This window comes from Canis aureus, chromosome 21 (genome assembly GCF_053574225.1).
Source record: "Canis aureus isolate CA01 chromosome 21, VMU_Caureus_v.1.0, whole genome shotgun sequence".
NCBI classification, from domain to species: domain Eukaryota; kingdom Metazoa; phylum Chordata; class Mammalia; order Carnivora; family Canidae; genus Canis; species Canis aureus.
In genome coordinates, this window is record NC_135631.1 from 1492878 (window position 1) to 1517114 (window position 24237).

The 24237-nt window shown below is 54.3% G+C and overlaps 1 protein-coding gene and 1 long non-coding RNA gene across 11 annotated transcripts in view; one reads left to right on the top strand and one right to left on the bottom strand.

The window, feature by feature from the left end:
* The window catches only part of LOC144292144 (uncharacterized), a 42970-nt gene extending 41903 nt beyond the window's left edge, over positions 1-1067 (bottom strand). For both annotated transcript variants that reach the window (XR_013359634.1, XR_013359635.1), the window contains exon 1: positions 888-1067. This is a non-coding gene — a long non-coding RNA (uncharacterized LOC144292144). The remainder of the gene's footprint in view (positions 1-887) is intronic.
* INCENP (inner centromere protein) lies at positions 386-24019 on the top strand. 9 transcript variants are annotated; one of them, XM_077861979.1, is made up of 21 exons: positions 386-638; positions 1636-1685; positions 1910-2024; positions 4041-4187; positions 4560-4673; positions 5610-6409; positions 10250-10301; positions 11091-11145; positions 11229-11346; positions 12152-12203; positions 12645-12762; positions 12850-12984; positions 13604-13615; positions 17988-18097; positions 18174-18294; positions 18522-18644; positions 19473-19678; positions 19894-19978; positions 20176-20283; positions 21874-22024; positions 23501-24019. In XM_077861979.1, the coding sequence occupies exons 4-21, from the start codon at positions 4048-4050 to the stop codon at positions 23713-23715; spliced, it is 2715 nt and encodes a 904-aa protein (XP_077718105.1). In that variant the 5' UTR covers positions 386-638; positions 1636-1685; positions 1910-2024; positions 4041-4047; the 3' UTR covers positions 23716-24019. The 9 variants fall into 9 exon arrangements, with proteins under 9 accessions (XP_077718105.1, XP_077718107.1, XP_077718104.1 ...); XM_077861981.1 differs by lacking the exons at positions 1636-1685; positions 1910-2024 and having other exon boundaries at positions 4037-4187; XM_077861978.1 differs by lacking the exons at positions 1636-1685; positions 1910-2024.
* The last annotated feature ends 218 nt before the right edge of the window (positions 24020-24237 follow it).

Consider the following 24237-nt stretch of genomic DNA (forward strand, 5'->3'; position numbering starts at 1 on the left):
CAAAGCCCGCCGCGACTTACAGAGCACTTTCCTTTTCATTCTCAAACATGGCAGCGGGCAGACGGACGTCGCTCAGTGTGGAGGAGGAGAACGCAAAGCCGGAGGCTCCAGCGATAAGCGCGGGTCTGAAGTCGGGCCCCAGACACCGGCCCGCAGATCGCTGCACCACGCGCATCCTCCTCCCAGGCTCCGCGGGTCCTCGCAGTGCACGCTGGGCCTCGCAGTGCACGCTGGGCCTCGCAGTGCACGCTGGGGCTTGCAGTTCCCGAGCGAGAGGCAGTGCGCGCGCCTTCCCCGCCGAGCGCCACTTCCGCCGCCCGCCGGCCGCCCGTCCCGGAAGCTGAGCTCGCTGGAGGTTCAGCCCTCGCTTCCTCTCCCCGCCTCCCGGTCGCGCGGACCGCCCGCCGGGCCGGCGCCCTCTCCCGCCTGATTGGCCGAGAGTCTCGCAGCGGCCGGGCCAACTTGCCGGGGATTGGGCGAGTGCTCAGTTTTGAAAATCGGAGGCTTCGCCGCGCTGCTCCGCGGACGCCGTGAGCCGCGGAGCCCCGGAGCCGAGCATCCGGGCCGGCCGGGGGGCTCTGCTGGGGAGGCCGCGGGGCCTGGGTCGGAGCAGCGCTCAGGAGACGCGGCGCAGTCGAGTGAGTGCGCGGGGCGGCCCGCGGGGCTAGCGGGGGGCTGGCGAGTCTCTACCTCCGCGCCAACCCCCGACCGGGGCGTGACCCCCTCCCCCCCACCCCCCACCCCCACCCCCACCCCGCCTGGCCCTGCGGCCTGAGATGACCCTTTATCCTCCACCCGGGGCACCAGATCCCGGAAGAGTAATCATCTCCCTCCCCCTCGGGGCCTGGCACCCTGTTTTGTGCCGGGAGGCCCTTCCCTTCGCTGACCTCCGGGATGACGCCAGGTGGCATTTCTGAAGTTACCCCCTCGCTCAGCAGGGCCCCCGCCAGCTGAGCAGCGCTCCAGACTGGCCGTTGTCGGAGGCCAGTGCCGTCCCTCGCTTTGTCCCTCCGCGAGGACGTCCGCTGTCAGCGGTTCGGTTTCATCCCGCCGCCGCGGCCTCCGCTGGGGGGGGTCCCCCCTCCCCTCCCCCCCCTCCCCTCCCCCTCCCCCCGAGCAACACTGGGCTCCCGCCTTCCAGAGACTTAAACCGAACGGGCGGTGTAGCTTGTTTAAATCCAGGCCGCGCTCCTGACTTACTACTGGGTGACTCGGGCTTCTCTTTGCCTCCGTTTTCTCACTCGCACACGGGGGGGCGGGGGGGGGGTATCCGCGAGGTCGTGTCGTGATAATTAAATGGGAGGATGCTCCACCTGAGCACCGAGGCCGGACTCTAAATGGGAGCAGTTATTTATGATCGCGACTGTCCTCCCCTGGGGTGTGTTAGAGGGTTAAGTGCCCCACTTCCTGCACCTCAAAAAACAGGCATCGCTAAGGAGGCGGGTGGGGCCTCTGATCTAGGCGAGGTGTGAGGCAGGTGTTGGGACAGGAAGGTGAGGTCCCTTCTCCCTTGTGGGATGTCGGATTCTCTGGGTTTGTGCGCGCAGGTTCTTACACCGGCAGAAGAGATTTTTTTTTTTTTTTTTGCTGTTCTTTCCAGGATCCTCCTTGGTACACTGATCCTTTCTTTCTCAGGTCACCTCTGACCTGACTTCCAGTGACCCTTTCTAACTAGCCAAGCTGAGGTCTTTATTTTTTTTTTTTTTATTTTTTTTTTTTTTAAAGTTTCAGTTTATTTTATTTATGATAGTCACACAGAGAGAGATAGAGGCAGAGACATAGGCAGAGGGAGAAGCAGGCTCCATGCACCGGGAGCCCGACGTGGGATTCGATCCCGGGTCTCCAGGATCGTGCCCTGGGCCAAAGGCAGGCGCCAAACCGCTGCGCCACCCAGGGATCCCAAGCTGAGGTCTTTAAAAGACAAAAACAAAAGGACTTTCCCATGGAAGAAGCCAAAACAGTCTTTTTGCGCTTTGTGAAAGAAGCTCTCAACAACTTTGCTATTTTGAACAGATACTAAAGAGGTAAAAAAAAAAAAAAAGATAGAAAGGTGTTGCTTGCTGTAGCTCTTCATAAACCTTAAGTTTTGGTTTTGGCTTCCTTAAACGGTTTTCTCTTTCTTGGCCTGGAACTGGGGGTCTCAACATTTTGCCAGGGACGAGTTTGGGGACAGAGAGTCCTGGGGGGAGGAATGGCAGCAGAGAGGCCATGCCCAAGAGTTGCTGGCTTCAGAGCTGTCTCTACACAAAGCTTCTGCCATCCTGCCCGACTGGCCCTGCCCTGAGGAGTGCCACCTCTGGCATCTAGGAGCAGGGGCCTAACCTGGGTATGGCATGCCCTAACCTGTGTAGAATGGTGTCCCTGTGTGCGTGTATGTGCCTGGGGGAGAAGTACCTGTGGGATGTTTATTTCTAGGTGTAGGGTGGACAGGTGAATTAATGTAATCAACAAGTATTCCTTTTATGCCAGGCGCTGTGCCAGGTTCCAGGCTTTCATCTACAAGACAGACAAGGGCTTGCCCTCAGGGAGCAAATGTTTAGTGGGCAGAGACAGGTAGTAAGTAAACAGATATACAGTTACCCAAGTGCCGTGCAGAGAATTGAAATTGTCGGATGGGATCATGGTTGTGGTCAGGCCCTCCCTGAGTTGCTGAGATCCACGTACAAACAGGAGATAGAAGTTTCCAGATAGAGAGAGATCTTGTTTGAGGAACAAAGGCTAGTGTACCCTGGAAATCAGGCTTCAGGAAGTCTTGTGAAGCTGCAACAGGACCTGGTGTTAAGCTCTCTAAGTTGTCGAGGGATCAGTGACTGAGACCCTCCATCCAGAAGTTTCCTTTTTTTTTTTTTTTAAGATTTACTTATTTATTTTAGAGAGAATAGAGAGAGCAAGAGTACAGGGACAGGGTGGAAGGGCAGAGGGAGAGGGAGAGAGAAACTCAAGCAGACTCCCAGTTGAGCGTGGAGCCAGACACAGGGCTTGATCCCATGACCCTGAGATAACGACCCCAGCTGAAACCAAGAGTTGGCCACTTAACTGACTGCGCCCCCCAGGCACGCCAACCAGGAGCTTCCATCTTAGGTGGGGGTATAGATCAGGGTGGTGGGTCACTGCTGAGGCATGAGACATGTAGCCTTATGATGGCTGATGTCCATCACTCATTCATAGCCCAGTAGGGATATTTACGGAGCCCCTGCTGTGACTGTAATGAAGAGTCCAGCCTGGGGCTTTGATCAGGATCTTATAACTGAGCCTTAAGGAGGATACCTGAATTGCTGGATTTTTTTAGAAATTAAGAGAACACTGGTTTTGTATTTTCTTAAAAATAAGAGACACTGCTTATCTACTGCCCTCATGCTCTCTCATCCATTTCTAGGGCATTTCAGTTTAAGGGAGCGGGTGGTGGAGGGCTCTTTGAAGAGGAGCATGTCTCTGAATCCCTGCCTTCTTACCAACTCCTTTGGAATGCAGAACCCTCTGTTCACCGGCCTCTTGAAGAAACAGTTGAACCTGATGTTCTTTGGCCTGATGCCAGGGGTCAACTCATGTGTAGCCAGGGTGTCTAGCCCTTGCTCACCCACAGGTAGTAAGAGGAGAACCTACAGGCCTATGTTTGGGCAGGTAGAGAGGGGTCCACTGGCTGCGGTTTCTCCCTGACCCAGGAAAGCGGTTGGCTATGTCTTGTCATTTTAAGCACCCCCGCCCCCCCCCAGGCCATTTGTAAGGACTGTTGCTACTAGAATTGGCTGGGAAGGGTGGACTTAAAGGGACAGTGTGCTGTGGGTGGGTGGATCGGTTTAGGAAGGCATTTGAAGAGCAAGAAGGGTGGGCCCTTCTTTTTGCAAAAATGAGGCTCGTGGATTGGCATTTGGAATTCTACACCTGCGGGAGTGGCTGTAAGCAGGAAGGGGCTCCAATCCAGGTACTAGGTGGTTGGGATTTGGAATGGGTCCTGCGCCCTGCCAGGCTCTTCCCCTTGAAGATGGGGTTCCAGCCCCAGCCCTGAGCCCTTGCACCTCTTATCTGCTTTCACGAGATAGAGCCACCATGGGGTCGACAGCCCCAGGGCCCATTCACCTGCTGGAGCTGTGTGACCAGAAGCTCATGGAGTTTATCTGCAATGTGGATAATAAGGACTTAGTGTGGCTCGAAGAGATTGAGGAGGAAGCCGAGCGCATGTTCACCAGGTAAAGGCAGGGGTGTGTTGGTGGGAGGTACCTTGGGGGCACAGGAGCCTACATCCTCACTTGACCCATGTGATAGGCTGCCAAGGGTCCCTCCAGAGTGCCCAGGGTGCAGGGAGCTACCCTAATAGAAGAGGAGGAGGAGGTGCTGGGTTGGCCCTCAGAGGATGGGGCTGCAGAGAGTTGCCTGGTAGCCTTGCACCCCATGTGTCTCCAGGAGGAAGCCCCAGATACCTGGCAGGGGACTTGCACATGGCCTATAAGAAGTTGGTGCTGGTCATCCCAGCTTGACTTGTCACTGCCAGGAAATGGGTGGGGCCAGTCTGGGTTGGGTTCTGGGGCAGCTTCAACTATCATTATCTTTATACCAAACAGAGAATTCAGCAAGGAGCCTGAGCTGATGCCCAAAACACCTTCTCAGAAAAACCGACAGAAGAAGAGGCGGATTTCTTATGTTCAGGATGAAAACAGAAACCCCATCCGGAAAAGGTGGGAAGGAGGGTCAGCTGGGTAGGTGGGGCCTGGTGGCTTGCTGCCTGCCAGGAGACTTTGATTTGCAGGTGTTAACTGGGAGCAGTGGCTGGCAGGAATAGTGGTGGATACCACGTGGGCCATGCTGAGGGGTCAGATGTCCCAGGGAAACAAAGCATGACCTTAGACCAGGGACTCCAGGGTGTGTGTGTGTGTGTGTGTGTGTGTGCGTGTGTGTGTGTGTGTGTGTGTGAGAGAGAGAGAGAGAGAGAGTGTATGTGTATGTTCTGGGCCTTGGGGGATGGGAAGAATTTCCAGAGGTGGGAGAAGAAAGAGAATCCAACCTTCTGCTTGAGTGAAAGCAGCCAGAGGTGTGGGTTAGGGGTTCCTCCTGTTGCTGCACTTGATAATGCTCATGGAAATGACTGTTGGCTGCAGAGTGCTGGGGGAAAGAGGCTGGCTCTTGGGGTCATGTGGTCCAGAGCACACACCCTAGCTCTGCCCTTCAAGGCTAAGTGTCCTTGGGTTAATTTTCTACCTTTGAGCTTCAGTTTGCTCATCTCTAAGGTGAGGATGGTCCCTACCTCTCAGGCCCATTTTGTGGATTAAGTGACAAAAAGAGTAGAGCCTCCAGCAAGATGTGTGGTGCTGTGTGACCTCAGTCAGTGGGAAATTTGTATAATCTTCCCAGCAGTTCTGTGAAGTCTGGCATTATGTGAGGTCTGGCATTATCCCAATTTGTAGGTAGTCAGGCTGAGGCTCAGAAAGGAACAGACAAGGGTCTGGGGATTGTCAGAGCCAGGACTAGAGCTTTGGTTTTCTAGCTCCAAGCCCTCTGATTCATAACCCATGTAAGCTAGTGGCTTGTGGGGAGATTGGTGCCCCCTGCTCCACTTTCAGGGTGTCCCTTGCCCCATTGAATTGTCTTAGTTTCTGCTCTGCTGCCTCTTTCAGGCTGTCCCGCAGGCTGTCCCGGAGCAGCCAGCTGAGCTCCCGGCACCTCCGCAGCAAGGGCAAGGTGGAGAAGCTGGCCACGGTGGTGGGAGAGAACGGCTCTGTCCTGCGGCGGGTGACTCGTGCTGCAGCTGCAGCGGCGGCAGCAGCCACTGCCGTGTTAGCTACCCCTTCGCCCAGCCCTGAGTCTTCCCCTGCGCTGACCAAGAAGCCTAAAAACAGCCTGGCCCAGGGCCAGCTGGTGCCCGTGGTAGAGATCGGCGTCCCAGAGCGCAAGAGTGCCGAGCAGCACCTTGGCCAGCTCAAGTCTGTCCAGACTCCTCTGGCTCCATCCCCTCCGGCCACCACTCCCGCCTCCCACAGCATCTTGCTGTCAGAGGAGGATTCAACACCCAAGAAGCCAGAGGCTGGGAGACCAGAAACCATCACTGTGAGTTCCCTGATGGCTACACCCCAGGACCCCAAGGGTCGAGGGGTTGGAACAAGCCGGTCTGCCTCCAAGCTCAGGATGGTGCAGGCCTCCCCAGGCCCGCAGGACTTGCCGGGCTCTCTGGCCTCCCCATGGCCAGGGCGGGTGCTGACTTCCATCCTGCCGGATAACTGCTCCACGCCCACGGGCACCCATGTGGACCAGCAGTCAGTGTGGCACAGCCTGATTGCCCCGTCCTCCCCTGGCTGCCAGGTCTCCCTGGCCCAGGAGTGTTCCCTGGTGGCCAAACAGGAGAAACCTGTCCGCAGGTCAAGCAGGAGGATTGGCAAGAAGGCCACTGAAGAGCCAGCTGCCTCTGCCCGCATCATCTGTGAGTCGAGGGGGTGGGGCTCAGCGGGAGGTGGATGGTCCTTGGTGCCTGGCTCAGCCAGAGGTGCTCTGGGGAACTATCTGGCAGGGAGCTGTCCCTAGAACTTTCTAAAGTGTTCCATGTCTGTGCTGTTCCCTACATAGCCACTGCTCACCAGATGTGGCTGTTGAGCTGTCAGAAAGTGGCTAGTATGATTGAGGAACTGAATTTCTAGTTCTATTACATTTTACTTCATTTAGATTTAAACTGATGGCTACCATGTATATGGGACAGCGCAAATCTAATACAACCTTCTGACTTTACAAATGAGGAAACCGAGGTCCAGGGAGGTTGGCCACAGTGTTCCTGTGGTTAATGGCCATGTTGAGGCTCAAACTTAGGCCTTTTACCCAAGGCCGCTTTCTTCCCATAGAGGCTCACTTAGATTGACCACATTTGTAGGCCGCCTCCTGTTAGCCAAACTGCTGCTCTGGAGATACTGTGGATTCTCATCACAGCAGGCTCATTCTGGCCAGACAGAGAACTGGGTTTAGTGCTAGCTCAGCCGTTTACCTGTCCTGCAACCTTGAGCTGGTTACAGAAGTTTCTTTGTGGGCCTCAGCTGTTAATGTTAGCCTCTTTTTTTTTTTTTTTTTTTTTTTTTAAGATTTATTTATTTATTTGAGAGAGGCAGAGAGAGCACAAGCAGGGGGAAGAGCAGAGGGAGAGGGAGTCTTTTTTTTTTTTTTTTTTTTAAGATGTTATTTTTTCATGATAGACATAGAGAGAGAGAGAGAGGGGCAGAGACACAGGCAGAGGGAGAAGCAGGCTCCATGCCAGGAGCCCGACACGGGACTCGATCCCGGGACTCCAGGATCACGTCCTGGGCCTAAGGCAGGTGCTGAACCGCTGAACCACCCAGGGATCCCTGGGAGAGGGAGTCTTAAGCAGACTGCACTGAGTGTGGAGCCTGATGTGGGGCTCGATCCGACAATCTTGAGGTCATGATCCGAGCCGAAACCAAGAGCCAGATGCTTAACCTTAACCTGCTGAGCCACCCAGGTGCCCCTAACATTAGCCATTTCTATCATCATCTGGTCCCAGCTCAGGGGGCTGTTGTTCTGGTGGGAGCAGATATTATGAGCCACAGAGGAGGATAGGCAGCTGTAAGAGTCAGGGCTGGCTGCATGGAGGAGGTGGGGTCTGAGCTGAGAGGGTTTTGAAGGATGCCTATGCTGTTGGCAGGTGGGGAAAAATGTGGGGAAGGGATCCCTGGCAGAGGAAACAGCCTGTACAAAGATCCCCAGGAATAATATGGCAAGTGATAGGCTATCTTGGGCTCATGTGCTACACAGGGGGCTTGGGCTTGACCCCACTGGCCCAGAGGATGGAGCCCCTTGTTGGTTGTTGAAAGGTCCCTGGCACTGTATGTGTGAAAAATGGCCAGAAGGAAGGGAGCAAAGGAGGCAGGGAGACCGGGGAAGAGGCCGCCACCAGGGTCCACCCAGAGGAAGGCAAGGCTGATGGAGCAGAAGGGCCAGGTTTTAAGTGAATGTGAATTAAAATTGGGGTCATTTGGTCTGCCTGGCACTTGCAGATGTAGGAAACACTAGGTTCTTGTTTGGCCCTTGCAGCCCCATTCTTAGTCTGTTAGAATCCCCTCACTTTACAGAGGAGGAACCTGAAGCTTATGGTGGCCACCGAATCTATAAAATTGGGAAACGGGCTTGAGCTCCACATTTTAGCCTTTCCGGGATGGTGAGCTGGTTGCTAAGGAGGCTTTGTGGAGAGCCCTGGAGTGTAGTTTAGGTCAGGAGGTAAGGGCACCTCACCTGCTAGGTCTCTGCCCTATCAGAGGTAAGGCTTGCTCCAGGGCCTGGAGCCTTAGGACGTGCAGTCCAGGTGTTTGACGTCCGTTTTTGGATCCTCAGAATGGCTGAGATATTTGACTTGCCATGGTGGTTACCTCAGGCCCAAGTCTGATCCTTGGAAGGGGTCTAGTAGAGCAAGTGAGCCTGGAGCTCCAGAGGGAAGGTGGGGTAGAGACTCTAGACCAGTCTGCTCACTCTAAGCCCATGGCTCATCCACCTTGAGGTGGAGGGAAGAGGGAAAGGAGGGAGACTATAAAAGGTGGTAGTTAAGCTCGGGAGTCACACGGGGCCTCGGTGACCTTGAGCACACCCTTCCCAGGACCTCGGTTTTCCTTTTACTTTTTAAAGATTTTATTTATTCATGAAACGTACATACAGAGAGAGAGGCAGAGACGCAGGCACAGGGAGAAGCAGGCCCCATGCAGGGAGCCTGATGTGAGACTCGATCCCGGGTCTCCAGGATCATGCCCTGGGCCGAAGGCAGGCACTAAACCACTGAGCCACCCAGGGATCCCTGGACCTCGGTTTTCTTATCTGTTAAATGGTGATAACACCTGCCTTGAATGTGGGTAGAGACTCCATTTTAGTGCTCGGTATGGTACCAGCTCAGTCTTTTTTTTTTTTTTTTTTTTTAAGATTTTATTTATTTATTCATGAGAGACACAGAGAAAGAGAGAGAGAGAGAGGCAGAGACACAGGCACGGGGAGAAGCAGTCTCCATGCAGGGAGCCTGACGTGGGACTTCATCCTGGGACTCCAGGATCACGACCTGAGCCTAAAGCAGATGCTCAACCGCTGAGCCACCCAGGCGTCCCAATGTTAGATTTTTTTTAATGAATAAAATAATTAACTCTTTTCCACAACAAAACTGTAATGAGGAGACTGGTACTCTTCTACATCCTGCAGCTCTTTGGAATGTGTGGCTTAAAAGAAGGCAGCTGGATTCTATACTCACATCTGTTGCCTAGTGTTGTTTGGGTTAAAACATATGAAGAAAAGTTGGCCTCATGCAGATCCATAGTTGGAAAAGAGAGGAGTACTTTAAAAGTCTTTTCAGATAATTTGTTCATATTCAACAAGTGGTGGCTTCTTAGAGGCTCCTTGCAGTGTGGAATCAGAAGCTATCATTGATTCCACTTTGGTCTGTCTCACCTAGCATTGCTTTTGCACTTTCAGGCTAAATCCCAGCACAGTGAAAAAGCAAATTTATGTTTTTGTGTTATGATGAAAACAGCTAGGACTTCACAGATCCCCCCCCGAAAGGGTCTCAGGCACTTGACTTCCAGGAGTTAGAGAATATGCTTTGGGAGCCTCTGGCCTAGACATCCTTCTGCTCCCTGCCAACCCTACCTCTTGGTTTGTGCCTGTCTTTTCCTTCATATCTCAGCATCTAGACCAGCTCAGGTCCCCACTATGGTCTTTCAGAATCCTCACCTCTTTTCTGTCTTCACACATAGCATATGTCTTTCACCATTTCATCATTATTTGATGGTTACGTAGACCAGATAGTGGCTCTGGCTGTTTTGCTCACCATTGGGTCCCTGGGGCTTGGCTCAGGGCCTGATCCATATTAGGCCCTCAAAGAGTAATTGTTGAATGAATAAGCTTCTTTGTGTTGGGCCCCATGCTGGATGTTGGGGGCCTGGAGTCAGACATTGTCCCTCTTCTCAAGATCTTTCTAGCCCGGTGAAGGAGTCAAGAGGTGCCCTCAGATGGGAAGCTTGCCAGCTAGGGAGTATAGTAGGAGACATAAAGCCAACAGCTCTACTGAGGATGCTAGGAGTAGAGAGAATGTGCTCAGGGCCTCTCACCCGGTGAAGGGAGTGGTGTCTAAGGTGGAGAGGGCCTGAGTCTAGTGAAGGGAGGTCTCTGAGGTGGAGAGGTCTGGCTGCAGATGAAGAGTGGCCAAGCCCCAACCAACACCTGGCTCTCTGGATCTTTTGCAGTGGCACTTTCTGAGGCATCATTTGTTCATTTGTTTTCCCCTCAGGTCACAGTTACCTGGAGAGGCTCTTGAATGTTGAGGTGCCCCAAAAAGTTGGGTGAGTTCAGTTCTAGGGCCTGGGAACCTTTCTAGGGCAGGGCACGTGGATACCTTTGCAGGGAAACCTCGGGGGTACAAACGTTTCCTGTGCCCAAGCCTGCCTTCCTTGTGGGGACTGCCTACTGCTGCAGCCCCACCCCATTCTAACCCTGCAGCAGATAATACAGGTGTCAGCCCGGGCCTTTACCCTGGGGTGTGGACTCCATGAGTTGTCAAATGCAAAGGCCTGGGAATGAGGTAGTGCAGGTGTGAGGAGCTACATTCCTATCGCGATGGGGGAAGGTGGGGATGGTGTGGGGGCTGAGAGGGCTCCCTGCTCCAGGATTACACCCCAGCACTGCTTTGGGCCAGCACTGCTTTTCCTTGAGGCCCCACCTTGCCATCACTAAAACTAGGACCCTCCTGCCCCTGCTTTGGGCTGGGGAAATAGGGTGACTGGGCAGACCTCCTGGCTTTGCTGGCCCTATGGTGAATCGAGGGCAGGCCTCACAAGAAACAAGGGATGGTGGCGGCTCAGCGGGGCACAGTGGTTTGGGGTGGAGCTAGGGAAGAGCTGACCTCCTGAATCAGGCCCTGATGGGGTGAGTGCAACCGAATCCAGAAGCCAACTGCCCTTGCCTGCCTAGGTGGCAGGCATCCAGGGAGCCCCCGGCTCTGGCTGCTGTCCTGGCCTGCCTGGCACTGTGGGTTTGTGACCCAGGCCAGGGCATCTGATGGTTTAGGGAGGGATCCTGTGAGGACTCAGGCTAGGTGGGTGGGTCCCACATGCCTCTTGCTCTACTTTCAGCCGTGAGCAGAAGCCCAGCGAGGAGGCTGAGCCAGTAGAGGCAGCTGAGCCAGAGGTAAGGCAAGCAAGCCAAGGAGCAGAGGGCTCATGGGCCTGTGAGTCTCAGGTGAGACCCCAGAGTCTTGGTTCCTCCCCTAGGTCTCCAAGGATGACAGGAGTACCTTGTGCTCCCGTAGTGCCACCAAGATCGCCATTAGCACACCTGGCTCGAGGCCTTTGGCTGGTGGCCAGGAAACACCCTCTGAAGGGCAGCAAGGTGAGTCTTTCTGACCTGCCGTGTGCAGAAACCAGGGCCGAAGTGGCGCTGGTGTCCTTGGCCTGACTTTTTATCTGGGGAGAGGGAGGCCCATATTCTGGGCTATTGGCCAAAGGTAAATGGGACCCCGGCGTGTGTAGATCTCCTTTGGGTCTGCAGGTTTCATTTCCCACCTTTTGGCTGCAGCTGCTGCTGAGTGCCATGGGAGTGGCCATGGGTGGTCGGTGTATGAAGCTGGGAAAGGGTTGGGGGCCTCAGCTGAGGCACTGACTGTGAATATGCCAGGCTAAGAGACTTGGGCGCCTCTCCCGGGGGTAGCAGGAGGAACTCTGTGCTGGGGTGTGAACACCTGGCCTTGTTGTGTCTCTGTTGCTGGCCTACTTCTCACCTTTGTGGGTGCCCTGTGTGAAGAGGACAAAGGTCTGTGAGAGTTTGCAGTTTCCATGGGCTTCTGTTCCTGAAAGCTACCTCTTGCCCACCCCTCGCAACCCTCCCCCCAGATCTCACTGTTCGAGGTAGACAGACACAATTGGGGCCACCTCAATAGGATTGTCCTGCCATTCTTGTCACAGGGGCCCAGCATGGAGAGTGAGGGGTCCGTGGGCTGGGCATAGCAGGCTGGGCTCCAGATGTCTACACATTTCTCAAGGCCAGTTGGTGCTGAGGCTGATGACTTCTGCCACTGGTCACCCTGGGGTCTGCCAGGAAGAGAGCCTTTCCCCTGCCATGGCTTCTGCTGGGCAGGCTTCTTCCCCTGACCCCTCCAACCTGTCCCTGCAGCCTCACAAAATTGCTCTCTTCACAGAACCCAAGACTGACCAAGGAGATAGCCCCAAGGAGCCACCCCAGAGTGTCAGGTTTGCATCTGGGCAGTGGTGTGCAGGCCACTATTCTGAGGGTCCCAAAGCGGCATGAACTTTGACTCCCTACTCGGGGAGGGTGGGCATGTGGTCGGGGGCCTGTTTCCTCCTTACAGGGGTGGGGCTAGTACTCTGGTTTAATGAAGGAGCTGGCTCCCTGCTGTGAGACAAACCTGGGCGGGAGTGGGTAACCAGATCCTAGGCCCTGAGCTCTTCATCTTCCTGGCTGTGTGACCTAGGACAGGTCACTTTCCTTCCTCATGGCAGCAGAGGACTAGTCAGGGAGACCCCACCCACCTCAGCAGTGCTTTTTAGTCTGGAGCTCCATGAGCCAGGCCCAGTTTTGTTCATAGGGTGACCTTTTATGGGGTATGGCTGGGGCTCTGGGGAAGGTGCTAGGGTCAGCCCTATGATGTGGCTTCCGTTGTGCTACGGCAGGAGGAAGCGCAGCTACAAGCAGGCAGTGAGTGAGCTGGATGACGAGCAGCAGCTGGAGGATGAGGAGCTGCAAGCCCCCAGGAGCAAGACGCCTTCCCCACCCTGTCCAGCCAGCAAAGTGAGTGGGCATCTGCCCTCCCTGCTTGACATCCACCCCTCCCCCTCCTCCACCGTGAGTCCTTACCCTGGTCCTCACCTTATCCAGGTGGTACGGCCCCTCCGGACCTTCCTGCACACTGTGCAGAGGAACCAGATGCTCATGACCCCAACCTCGGCCCCCCGTGGCAGTGTCATGAAATCCTTCATCAAGCGCAACACTCCCCTGCGTGTGGACCCTAAGGTGAGGGAGCCCATACCCCTGGACCCCTGGCCAAGCTTTGCTAGAGTGGGGTAGTATGGCTGAAGGCTCCAGTCTGTCTCCTCGGCTGCTGGGAGTAGCATGGATCTGGGCCAAGGCACCTGTGGCCTGGCACCAGTCAAGGGCTAGCTCCATCCTCTACGGCCATGGGCTGCCTCAGTATTTGAGCACTGTTCTGGCTTCCTGGGCTCTGCACTACAGCTCAGAGCCTTAGCCGGCTCTGTGTGACTCCCTGGTTTTGGCCCCGAGCTGGGAAGTAGTAGAAATGGCATAGCTGGTCATTGCCATGACCACCATGACCATCTGTCCCCATATTCCCTACACCTCTCTGGTGGCTTGAGTTGTTAAGGTGAGGGACATACACTGGGGATGAGGTGAGACAGGTGAGGATGGGTACTGGTGAGACAGGAGGAAGCCAGAGGGTGGGGCTGCTGCTGATGAGAGGGTGCAGGCCCCAAGTGATGAGAGGGTGCAGGCCCCAAGTGATGAGAAGGTGCAGGCCCCAAGTGATGCTGGCATAGCCAAGAAGATGGCCTGCTTTCAAGGAGTCCCCCAGCCTGGCATTAACTCCTGGCTTTTTCTTGTCTCCTCTTGCCCACAGTGCAGCTTTGTTGTAAGTAAAGCTTTTTCCTGTCCTGGTAACCTAGTTCCCCCTAAACCCATCAGTCTGTAGCAGCACTAACACAGGAGGTGGAGTGGGAGGTAGGGGAGGTGGAGTGGGAGGTGGAGTGGGAGGTGGAGTAGGAGGTGGAGCGGGAGGTGAAGAGGGAGCAGCAAAGGGGGCAGGGGAGCCTTGAGGCATTGGGTGACTGCCTGGAGACCCTTGGTGTCCTCCCTCCACAGGGCCTGTCCTCTCCGCCTTCGTCTCTGCTCCCAGGAAGACAAATGTTGATCTCAGGGCCTCCTTGAAGCCAGAGGAGGCAGAGGGGGTGCAGCCTGCAGGCTGATTACTGGGGCCATAGCTTGAATTTCCCCACGGCACCTCCCTCCCCACTCCCAGCACCGGACTCCCCCTCAGGGTCAGGCACTGAGAAGAGAACAGATAAGTTGCCTCTCGTCCTCAGAGCTGCTGAGATTTATTGGGTCACAGACCTGACTCCTGTCTCGAGGGGCAGAGCAGTGCAGGAAACCATGGCTGAAGGCTGGGTCTTATGGGGGAGTGCTGGAATTGTCCACAGCAGCCTCTGGAGAGAAGGCCACAGAAGCTGTTCTCTTCTCAGATACCTCGGAGCTGAGCCAGGCCACAGCCCTGAGGAAGGAGCCCCAGAGAGCTGGGATCTGCCCAGCCTGTAGTCTTGGCTTCCTGGAGTCTCCTAGGTTGCAAGGCCACATCCCTTTGTACCCACTGGTGCTTCGAAGGGCCTTCTACTAGGACGGCTTCTGCCTCTTAGCTGAGGGCCTGGGGTTTGGCGGGTCCAGGGGCTTCTCAGCAGCTGGACAGGTAGGCCTCCGAGCTTGCTTCTCCTGCAAGGAGCCTGGTCCCCTTTGGTTGGACGAGGTGATGGCATGCCTTCCAGCATGCAGGCAAGTGGGCTGTGTGGCCTTACACAGTGACGTGTGCCAGGCTCCTGAGCTCACAGCAGCGAACTAGACTTGGACTTGCTCTTGCTACAGAGAACTTCCATGCCCCACACAGACTTGATTGGAACCTGGCAGGCCTTGTGGGGATGACCGAGAGGTCCCAGGAGCTGTCCTTTCCTGCTTTGGGGAGCCCAGGTCCCTCGCAGGGCATCTGGAGGTGGTACGACAGTTCTCAGGAGACGTGGTCCTAAGTGGGTCACGGGGACCTCGGGGCCTTGGACTAGTTTCCTAACCTTTAGCTGAGTTTCCTTTGGCTACGGATTGAGATTGAAGTCATTTCATAGATGTGGGTGAAACAGAGTCCTGTGTTCCAAGCACCCAGCACAGGGCTTGGTGTGACACAGTTTTTAGTAAAAGGCAGAGAGACTGCTCAGCTGAGGCCCCTGGAGGCAGAAGGGGCTCAGCAAGCTTTTGGTTTTCTCACCTCTAGGGAGCAGAGACCACCCACCTACCTCGGAGGGTGGGGGCAGAGGATGTGCATGTGGGTTCTGACACAGACAACTCTTACTTTCTTCCATAAAATTCACAATGCCCAGGATAGTCTCCCTGACCTCTGCTGGGAAATTTTAACACTCAGCCTTCAGGAGTAAAACAGGTTTTGCTGAGCCCTATGGGAAGCAGGAGTCTGGTTGGCACTTAGGGCAGGAAGGGAGAGAGGGGGTGGTGGGTGCTCTGGGTGGCTCGTGACTTTCACCTCCAAGGAGCTTTCCTCAGTGGAGAGCAGGGGGTAAGAGTCAGCTTCCTGCTCGGCACCCTGTGTGGGTGACCTTGAACCTGCATAATTAGACCTTTTCCAAACGTGGAGTGTTTGCAGCTACTGTTCCTGAGAAACTCTGTTTTAGCAGCGTGTTCTTTCCTCTCCGTCGCACGTGGTGATGGCACCCATGCCTGTGGCGGGCCTTCCCGTCTGTCTCACAGTACTTTGGGCTCTATCTGTTTCTCTTCAATAGCTTTCTCTTTGTTTGGATCAGATACACTTTCCTGATTTATTTTCATGTTTACTGACACTTGCCTGTCTTTTCCGTTCTGCTCTTGGACCTACACACTGAATTTTTCATCTCCCGTGACTGTATTTTGAGTTCTAAAATTTCCAATTTGCTTTTTTTGAGATCTGTTTGCTGAGATTTTCTCTTTTGTGACTTGTCTTAAGAATGTGATTTTCTGGGCAGTCTGGGTGGCTCCGCAGTTTAGCGCCACCTTCAGCCCAGGGTGTAATCCTGGAGACCCAGGATCGAGTCCCAGGTCAGGTTCCCTGCATGGAGCCTGCTTCTCCCTCTGCCTGTGTCTGTGCCTCTCTGTCTCTGTGTGTCTCATGAATAAATAAAACCTTAAAAAAAAAAATGTGATTCCTGTCAAGACATTTTTATAAGAGCAGCTGAGACATCTTTGTCAGATAAGTCTAACATCTCTCATCTCAGCATTGGTGGCTGCTGATGGTCTTTACAAGGGAGCTGAGGTTTTCCTGGTTCTTAGTATGCTGAGGAATTGTGGATTATATCCTGGCTATTTTGAATATTATGTTAGAATATGTTGAATATTATGCATGTTGTTTAAATCTTAAAATGTTGGTATTTTGCTCTACTGGTGACCCACCTGGTTGGTTCAGGGTATGAGTGCCACCCTGGCTTCTGTGGGGTATGGTTCCAATGTTCAGATTGCAAAGCCTCTGCAGTGCTCTTTGGATCTGTCCTGGGTGTGTTGGTCGGTGGTCAGGATGGGATCTGGCAGGTGGTCTGTGAGTTTAATTCTCAGAAGTTTTTGATAGAATAGTTATGGTCAGCTTCATGCCTCTGCAGCTTATGGTTGAGCCCTGGAGTTCACAAATACCCTAGTCTCCTTTTCTCTATCCATCTGGTACATGTTACTTCTCTGGGGTTCTTCCCCTCTGTCTCCAGCCAGGAAACTGGGGCTTTAGTTACCCTGTTGTGCTGTGTGCTTCCAAGACCTCATCCAGAGTCACCTGGTGGGGAGACAGAAAGGAGGAGCAGCATTTCCACAACCTTTCAGGATCACAGCTCCATAGTGTGGAGGGGATGCTTCTCCTTCCTCAGAGTTTTGACTCTGCAGGATCTTGTAACTGCTGCTGTCCCCAGGCCACAGGGTTGCTTATGGCCTGGGACATGAGAGGAGGAAGAAAAGGACAAACCAAAACTGGGGTCTCTGCATACTCTGAGCATTCAATGTCCCCTTTCCAGTTCTTGAGTTAGAATGAGAGGGCCTTTCCCAGATTCTGTCTGTCGGCATCCTTGGATCCCGTTGGGGGTTCAGACCTCATTGAGTTTAGACTAGAGGGAAAATCATGGTAAACTTGCTGTGGGTTCAGTGATGCTTCAAAGCCTGATCTTCCCCATCTGTCTGCTCATATAGCTGCTCCATGCAGTTGGGTCTTACGGCCACATTCAGTGGGAGAGGCAGTGTGGAGTGTATCTACCCACAACCAGAGGAGCCCTTCTCTCTATCTTTAGAGTTTTCTTACCTTGGGGCCAGATTTCTAGGTGGGAAATCTACAGTCTAGGCCAGAGGCCAGGAGAAATGGAGAGTCACTAATACAAGGAGGGGGCCTATGGGTGGCCAAGCCCAGAGGTGAGAGTCTGATGGAGCCAGGTAGGGGTGAGGGCCCTGGTCTAGGTAGGTCCCAGCCCCCACCCTCACATCCCAACCATCAGGGGGAGAAAGTATCAGTCTTGTCCTTGGCCAGGGAGTGCTTGAAGCCCCCACCTATGCCCTCTGGTTGCCCACTACTGTGTCCCTGGGGCTTTCTAGGCACACAGGGGAGGAAGGTCCCAGCATTGAATTGCTAACCACCCAGCTAGTACTTTAAAAAAGTTGTGGCTAAAATCATTGCGTACGTGTATCACAGGGAGTTTGGAAAATATGCCATCCTTAATATATCTCACTAGCCCATAGTAATCTGTGTTAACATTTGGCCGTATTTTATTTTTTTCAAATATTAAGCGACATAAAAGAGTATTTGTATGTGTGTGTACACATAGTGTAAAAGTGACAAAGCATAGTAATAACGACAAACACATACCCGCCACCCCCCACCCCAGATAGAACGTGAACTGTAACTTTTCTACTCGTCTGTCCCTTCCCGGTCTCATCCTTTCTCTTCGAAGACAAGTGCACTTTAAACATAGTTACAGTCAATCCAGTTTTGAGCCTGATTTTTGCACTGCTGCGACTTAGCAGGGTGCAGTCAAGGGCACTTGGAAGGCCTTCCGGTGCCCCCAGAAGGACTGAAGCCCAGGCCTCAATCTGGTTGGGGAGGGAGGCGTGTTTGGGGGTGCCTCTGCCTCTCAAGCCATCTGGTGGGGACCTGGGGGTCTGCGGGGAAGTGGTAGGGGGTTGTCCCCACATCAGGGCCTTGTTCACCCTTCCCACTCCGCCCCACCCTGCCCCAGGAGAAGGAGCGGCAGCGCCTGGAGAACCTGCGACGGAAGGAGGAGGCTGAGCTGCTCCGTCGGCAGAAAGTGGAGGAGGATAAGCGGCGGCGGCTGGAGGAGGTGAAGCTGTAAGTGGCCTGGCTCTGGCCTACCCCGGCCTACCCCGGCCTCCGTGGGCTCCCTGTGACTGCCCTGTGCCCGCAGGAAGCGTGAAGAGCGTCTTCGTAAGGTGCTGCAGGCCCGGGAGCGTGTGGAGCAGATGAAGGAGGAGAAGAAGAAGCAGATTGAGCAGAAGTTTGCTCAGATTGACGAGAAGACCGAGAAGGTACGAGCCTTGGGCTGGTGGGCAGCCACACTCCGGGCTGGGCTGTACCCTGGCGGGCCCCAAGCACATCAGACTTGGTGGTCTGTGGCTTCCGGGTGCCACCCTCCCCTGGGCAATGGGGAACAACTGGGGTTGCAGGGGCAGTGGGTGCAGAGTTCTGGGCCCATGCTGCAGGGCTGAGTGAGGAGGAGTATGCTCTAATGGGCACATATGGATGGGCTCTACAGGCCAAGGAAGAGCGGCTGGCTGAGGAGAAAGCCAAGAAAAAGGCCGCAGCCAAGAAGATGGAGGAGGTGGAGGCACGCCGCAAGCAGGAGGAGGAGGTGCGGCGGCTCAGGCGGCTCCAACAGGTACAAGGACAGGTGGGCAGAGGGGCTTAGTGCAGAAGGCGGGGAGGTGCCTCAGCCCCCGAGCACCACCGAGCACACCCCCTTGTGGGGTTGGTCTTGGTGGCTCTTGTTGCTTTAAGCCTGGAGGAGGCTCAACACATATCTGGCAGATGGATGGTGACAGTGACTTGTATCCGTAGAGATGACAGTTTTCCGTAGAGATGACAGTTCGAAGGTTAAATATATATGGACTCCGGAGCCAGGCGTTCAGTCTCAGCTATGCCACTTAGTAGCTGTGTGACCCTGGGCAAGTTACTTGACCTTGCTGGGCTTCAATTCCTAGAGGTTACAGTGGTGTCTGCTTGAGAGGATTGGTGTGAGGATTGCACATTTTGCCTTAAAGAGTAGGGGTTTACTTCCCTGGGGGAATTGTCAGTCCTGGGACAATAGGGAACACAAATCTGTCAATAGGGGGTTATAATAGTAATAACTACAAGTTATTTAGTATTTGCTATGTGCCAGACACTGTCCTAAGTATGTTTGGTGTATGAACTCAGCAACTTGATGAGGTGGTAGGTATTACTGTTGTTCCTGTTTGATCAGTGAGGAAACCGAGGCCAGAGAGCTCAAGCCACTTGCTTGGGGTCACACAGCTCGTGAGTCTGGCTCCAGTCTCCACCCTTAACTAATGACTCTCTTGCTGCACCAAAAGCGGTTTTCAGAATGGCAATTCTTGAGGAACTTTGCTCAGGGTGTCCCTGTTGGGAAGGAGCAGGCTCTCTGGCCAGGCTCCCCTGGCTGCTCCCCCTGACCTCTCTCTCACTTCTCTGGCCTCTGGGCTGGCACCAGGGCCCTCACCTTGTGGTCCAATCACAGGACGAGGAGGAGCGCAGGCACCAGGAGCTATTGCAGAAGAAGAAGGAGGAGGAGCAGGAGCGGCTGCGCAAGGTGGCCGAGGCCAAGAGGCTGGCGGAGCAGCGGGAGCAGGAGCGGCAGCTGGCGGAGCAGCGGGAACAGGAGCGCAGGAAGGAGCAGGAGCGGCTCCAGGCCGAGAGGTGAGGGGCCTGCGCCCTAGCCGCCCAAGGTGGCATCATGCCGTCATGCCACCTGCTCCCCTGTGAGGGTGTGGAAGAGAGACGTGCAGCCAGCAGCAGGAGACAGCTCCCCTCTTTACTTGGGGGTCTGCAAAAGGACAGGCTCTTTTGCTGGGGGTGGGAGGGGGGCCCAGGACTCTGCTTCCTGTCCTGACCAGCTCTTGCTTGGTCCCCAGGGAGCAGCAGGAGCGGGAGCGGGAGAAGGCCCTGCAGTTACAGAAGGAGCGGCTGCAGAGGGAACTGGAGGAGAAGAAGAAAAAGGTAAAGGGGAAGCAGGCCTAGGACTCCCATGGGTCTGTGCCGAGCTCTGGGCCACCTTGAGAGCTCCTGGGTTAGGAGCTGCCTCGCCTGCCCTGCCTGTCCTGCCCATGGGGTTGACATGGGGCAGGGAGGGGGGCACAGCCAGGGGTTGTGCTCACAGGCAGGGTCTCTAACACCTGGTGTCCTCTGGGCCCCAGGAGGAGCAGGAGAGGCTGCGGGAGGAGCGGCTGGCTGAGGAGCAGCAGAGGAAAGCCAAGGAGGTGGCGGTGACCGGCAAAGGCCTGAATGTGACTGTGGATGTGCAGGTGAGGCCAGGCACCCGGAGGAGAGGGCCCCCCGGCTCTGGTTCTTCACCTCCCAGTAGCTGGAGGCACAGACTGTGTATTAGGAGTGTAAGAGAGAGGAAGGACACAAGTGGCCCAATTGTTTTTACTATTTTTGGTAAGTATGTTTTCTTACTCTGGAAGTAGAATTTGTTGTAAAGAAAAAAAAGCAGCAGCTAGGTTTCTCTTAGAGGAAAACTCTAAGTCTGGTATTTATCTTTCTATAATTTGCACATATAAACCTCTGTGCACATACACTCACACTCTCACACCCACACTCACATACTCCTCTGGTCACACTCACACACTCCTACACTCTCACGTGTTCACACACACTGTCACACTCATACACTCAGACTCATATACATACACAGACCAGTCTCCCACACACAGAGTCTTCAATGAGCACTGTCCTTACATACTGTGTCGGTTGGCTCAGGCTGCTGTCACAAACTGCCACTCTGGGTGGCTTAAACAACAGTTCTGGAGGCTGGAAGTCGCGGGTCAGGGCACCAGCCCATTCAGTGTCTGCTGAGGTTCTTCTTCCTGGCTCACAGATGGTCATCTTCTCCCTGTATCCTCATGTGGCAGAAAGGGAGAAGGGGCTCTCTGGGGCCTCTGTGCTTGGGGCACTAATCTCACTCATGAGGCCTCCACTCTCATGACCTCATCACCTCCAAAGGCCCCACTTCCCAGTACCATCATATCAGGGGTTAAGATTTCACAGAAGAATTTGGGGGACGCAGGGGCACAAACAACATTTAGTCTATAACATACACCATTTGGCAGCTTGATATTTTCTCCTTCCATTTAGTATGTTGTAGACATCTGTGTGTTTCAGTACTTCCAGATCTCATATTTGATGGCTGCATACCAGTTACTTGTGCTAGAATTTTCTTTTTCTAAGATTTTATTTATTTATTTGTTTGTTTGTTTATTTATTTATTTATTTATTTATTTGGGGAGCATGTGAGCAGTGGGAGGGGCAGAGGAGAGAGAGCATCTTAAGCAGATTCTGTGCTGAGCATGGAACCTGATGCAAGGCCCTGTTTCAGGACCCTGAGATCATGACCTGACCCAGAACCAATGGTGGGGTGCTCAACCCAGTGAGCCACCCTTGTACAAGCCACTCCTTATACCAAAATTTCTTTAACAAGCCTTTGTTGATTAACACTTAGGCAATTTCCAGCTTAACGCTGTTATCAGCAAAATGTATGTGGAAAGGTTTTCATTGCCATATAGTTCCTGATAACAAAAATTTGGAAATGTGCCGAATGTTTATCTATAACAGATAGTTAAAAAATTTCCAGTCGTGGGTCTTCTAGTGGAGCATCCAGGGCTGTCAGAAAGGAGACACACTGACCAGGAAGAATGTGTGCAATATACTTAAAACTTGAAAAAGGAAGATATAGTCATGTATGTGGTAATTTTTTTAAATTAAAAAGTGAACCTCTGAACCCTTTTTATTCCCCATGAAATGAGGGGTGGTGACCAGAGCCCCAGCACTCCTCAGTGGTGAGAGATGCCTGAATACAGGGACAGGGAGTTGACAGCCATGTTTGTCTTCTCCAGTCTCCAGCTTGTACCTCATATCAGATGACTCCCCAGGGCCACAGAGCTCCCCCCAAGATCAACCCAGATAACTATGGGATGGATCTGAATAGTGATGACTCCACTGATGACGAGGCCCATCCCCGGAAGCCCATCCCCACCTGGGCCAGAGGTAAGCAGTGCCCTGAGTTCCCCAGGAGACCTGGGTCCTCACTTTGACATCGAGGACCCTGGATGTAGTGGGTCGGCAGCTGTGGGCGTCAGGAGGCTGTTGTACCCGTGGGCTGGCAGCTTGAAGTGTTGGCCCAACAAGCCTGCGTTGGGCCTTGGGATGTGCCCAGGGAAGGGTGGGTACTCTACGGCCAGTGGGCTCATCTGAGGACCAGATCTACAGTATTGGGCACCTCTGTTCTCAACAAACATGTCAAATTATGACTGGCTGCTGATGCTGGGTGTTTCAGCTCAGGCTCTGTGCCCCTCTTTGGAGCCCCACGCAATGGGCCAGCTGAGACTCAAATAAACAGCTTAGGGTAGGAATAGCACCAAGAGTGGTAGCAGGTTTTAGGCAGGGCATCAAGAGCTGGAGCTGGGGAAGGCTGAGGTGGAGGCACTTGAGGATTTGACCCCAGAGTTTACAGGCCCCAGAGTTTAAACAGGAGTGTGAGTGAGGGTGACCAGGCCACTGCCACCACGACCGGGGTGCAAGGCCTACTGGGAAAGGGGTGGGCCCCGTGCAAATGATGGGCACTTTATAGAGTGTGCTGAGCTGGGGGTCAGGGTAAGATGCAGTCTCACTCCCCAGAGAGCAGGGCTCAGAACCTCAGAGAGGGTCAACTCTTTACAGAAGACAGCTTGCTTTGGTGTACCTCATCTGAACTCCATGTGAGCCAGAATCTGACTTAGTCTCCTTAACTTCTGGCATCAGGCCATCTGGGAGGTGGCGCAGGCAGCAGTCAGCGTGGCTGAGGAGCTGGATAGTTGGAAGAGCCCCCTCATGGTAGTTGACCTTCACCAGCTTACTTAAACTGGCTCAGTTTTCTCATCTGTGAAATAGGGGTGATACCAGCTGAGAAGGGTTAGTTAGGATGAAGTGAGTTAGTGTTTGTAAGTGCTGGGCACACGTTCCACCTCCTGACCCCTGTGGGGCCTCCTAAAGCCTTGTTGGCAGGGCTGTGTCACCCACAGCCTTGGCCCAGGGGCCCCTCAGCAAGCACCTTGTGCCACGGGACCTGCAGGCTGGTGAGAGAAGCGCTGACCACAGCAGCTGAGGATGGCAGTGTATGCTTACGTTCTGGAGCTAGGCCCCAGCTCCCCTAGTCACTAGCTGTGTACCTTTGGACAAGTCTTACCATTATAATATGGGGAGAAGAAAGGAGCTGCCTTGTGGGGATAATGAGGTCATGCAGTGAGGGCCCCAGGCCTGACCTGGCCCATGTAAGTGCCTGAGGACCTGTGTTCAGGCTAAGCTGCCAGAGGATGGCAGGATGCACAGGCCATAAGAGGATTTGCAGGGAAGGGGGCTCTGTGAGAGAAGCCACTGTGGCAGGACTGGGGGCCTGCTGGGGCGGAGAGGGTGACAGGGACCAGGGGATGGGGAGGCTCATGAGGAGCCCCCAGGCAGTGACCTGACCCTCCGTGGCCCCTACAGGCACTCAGCTAAGCCAGGCCATCATCCACCAGTACTACCACCCCCCGAACCTCCTTGAGCTCTTTGGAACCATTCTCCCCCTGGACTTGGAGGACATCTTCAAGAAGAGCAAGCCCCGCTACCACAAGCGCACCAGCTCTGCCGTCTGGAACTCACCGCCCCTGCTGGGTTCCAGGCTCCCCAGCAGTCTGGCCTACAGCCTCAAGAAGTACTGAGGCCCCTGGCCCTCTTGTCAGTCTCAGCCCCTATGCATGTCTGCCCGCCCCTCTGTTGGTCTGGCGCCATCCTGCCTGGTGTTCTGTCTGGGGTTTTGGCCACGTGTATAGAAATGTTCTCCGTGTGCTGCAGGTAGAACGTGGCCCAGACCTGTTTGGAGGCTGCATTTGGTGGGTGGTTGGGGGAGAACCATCCCAGCCCCACCTGACCTGCAGACAGCACTCTGTAAATAGATTGTTATAATGCAGCTGAATTTTAGCTTCTAGTGTTCAAGAGCTAGATTAATAAAGTCTGTTCCTTTAAGCCTGCTGTGGGTATTGTGGAGATGGGGCGCCTTGGCAGAGTGCCCTGGCCCCTGGCCCCGCAGGTGTGCGTGTCTTGGGCCACTGATGGGCTGGGGGACTGAGGTCCTATTCCTTTTCCTGGAGTGTGCTTCCAGGTCACCTGGGTTCCACGTCAAGATGCTGATGCAGTAGGTGGTTCTGATCCTGTCCCCAGGCAATGCTGAGACAAATCAGTTA

Excerpts from the sequence above, each read along its gene's own strand:
- INCENP (XM_077861979.1), top strand. The coding sequence starts at position 4,048 with ATGGGGTCGACAGCCCCAGGGCCCATTCACCTGCTGGAGCTGTGTGAC. Across the intron at positions 4,188-4,559 it reads GCCGAGCGCATGTTCACCAG|AGAATTCAGCAAGGAGCCTG; the intron begins GTAAAGGCAGGG and ends TATACCAAACAG. Across the intron at positions 18,098-18,173 it reads CGGCTGGAGGAGGTGAAGCT|GAAGCGTGAAGAGCGTCTTC; the intron begins GTAAGTGGCCTG and ends CTGTGCCCGCAG.